The 1,927-nt window shown below is 35.2% G+C and overlaps 1 protein-coding gene across 1 annotated transcript; it reads left to right on the top strand.

Moving 5' to 3' along the window:
- The first annotated feature begins 281 nt into the window (after positions 1 to 281).
- On the top strand, positions 282 to 1,641 carry LOC111685913 (DNA-binding protein K10). Its single transcript, XM_046956053.1, has one exon. The coding sequence runs from the start codon at positions 598 to 600 to the stop codon at positions 1,624 to 1,626; it is 1,029 nt and encodes a 342-aa protein (XP_046812009.1). The 5' UTR covers positions 282 to 597; the 3' UTR covers positions 1,627 to 1,641.
- Positions 1,642 to 1,927: the final 286 nt, after the last annotated feature.

Raw genomic sequence — 1,927 nt, 5'->3', positions numbered from 1 at the left:
TATCTATCTATCTATCTATCTATCTATCTATCTATCTATCTATCTATCTATCTATCTATCTATCTATCTATCTATCTATCTATCTATCTATCTATCTATCTACCAAAATACAATTTGTTCACATGCAATTTAGAAAAAATTAACGATTTTACGGTTTCATTCATTTTTGTTCCTCATATTACTTTTCTCTTGCACAAACAACGCAGCGTCGCATTATATGACAACATACTTTCAAATACAACCCTACATATTCAGCAAAATTATCTAACTGCGTTTTTTTTTTCAGACATTTTGGTATTTCGTGACTGTGTTGTGAAGAAAGAAAATATTTTACAGTTTTTGTGTGAAAAAAAGAAGTAAAACCAAATATCAAATAGTTTAACTAAACAAATATTTAAAGTAACATCTTATCAAACAATAAAATCCACCTATTTATTAGTTTTAAATACAAACAAATTCTTATTTACTTTTGAAAATTTCAAAGACAAGACAACAAATACACATATTGAAGGTTGTTGGTGCAATTGAAAAGTACAATTCTAGAGAAAAAAAGAAGAAATACGGAACAATTGAAAGCAAAAACAAATAAAAACTAAAATGGTATCGAAAAAGAATTTCCAACAAAATGGCAGAGTTAATCAGCAACAGAGGCAAATTCCATACAAGAAACCACCCTTAAAACCACCGATGATGCAAAATTTCAATAACCCCATGTTTAATGTCAGTCAAATACCTGACAATCCTGGTTATTTAGATTTTAATTTACCCACACCACCGACTTTGTCAAATAATGCGACAGGTAATGGGTCTGCTGCTAACAACAAGAATGCCAATGGTAATGCTAATACAGCCGGCACAGGAGCAGGCCAAAACAATAAAAAGAAGAATAACAAAAACAAACAGAGAAATAAGCCACAGGCACAACAACAGATAGCGCAACAGAATGGTGGTGGCAATTGGAAAAATAAGAACCAACAAGGAGGTGGACCAATGAATCAACGTTTTAATGGTGGCGGTGCAGGACGCAATTTCCAGCCTATGGGTAACCGTAGGAGTAGTCGTTTGATGGGACCCATGGGTGGTCCACGTGGAATGGGTATCATGGGTCCACAAATACCACCACCAATGGGATTCCAACCACCCATGATACCACCGATGCCACCAATGGGTCGTGGTGGTCCTCCACTACCACCCATGGTTGCACCTGTACCACCACCATTTATGAGACGCGGTAATGGTCCTATGCCACCACCTATGCCCCCTATGCTGCCGCCCCGTATGGCACGTGGCATGCCACCCGTCCCCTTTAATGCCCCCATAGCCGGTCCAGGTAAAATAAACAAAAAGGGCAAAGTTAACAAAAAGGTTACGAAAGGCAAGAGTACCATTAAAACTTTAAAGAACCTAATCAATCAGTATCCGTTAGATAAACCCTGGGTAAATGATGAGATACGCGGGGAGCATGAGAAAAAAGTTGATATTGAAAATCGCCTAAAAGGCAATAAAGATGATGAACTTTTTGCTCAATTTAAGGTACAACGTGATAAATTTGTAGCAATGTATGAGGCTGCTCGTGAAGAGTATTTAAAGAAAGAGGCTGCTGCAGTTAAAGCAAAGGTAAGTTGATTCATAAAGTTTGTTGTTTTTCATTACTAAGTAGTAAAAAAGTTTTGTATGATTTGTATATCTTTGTGTAACATAAAGTAATGTTTGAATTAACATACAATTACGAAATAAAGAAAAATAAAAAGAAAAGGATTATTGGATACTTTCTGAACATTTTAATGAAGGAGATCTTATGTAGGACTCTGGAACAAACGAGTAGATAGATAGATAGATAGATAGATAGATAGATAGATAGATAGATAGATAGATAGATAGATAGATAGATAGATAGATAGATAGATAGATAGATAGATAGATAGAT

This window comes from Lucilia cuprina, unplaced genomic scaffold, assembly GCF_022045245.1.
Source record: "Lucilia cuprina isolate Lc7/37 unplaced genomic scaffold, ASM2204524v1 Scaffold_5549, whole genome shotgun sequence".
In the NCBI taxonomy this organism is placed as follows: Eukaryota; Metazoa; Arthropoda; class Insecta; order Diptera; family Calliphoridae; genus Lucilia; species Lucilia cuprina.
This window is presented reverse-complemented; position numbering and strand designations above follow the sequence as displayed.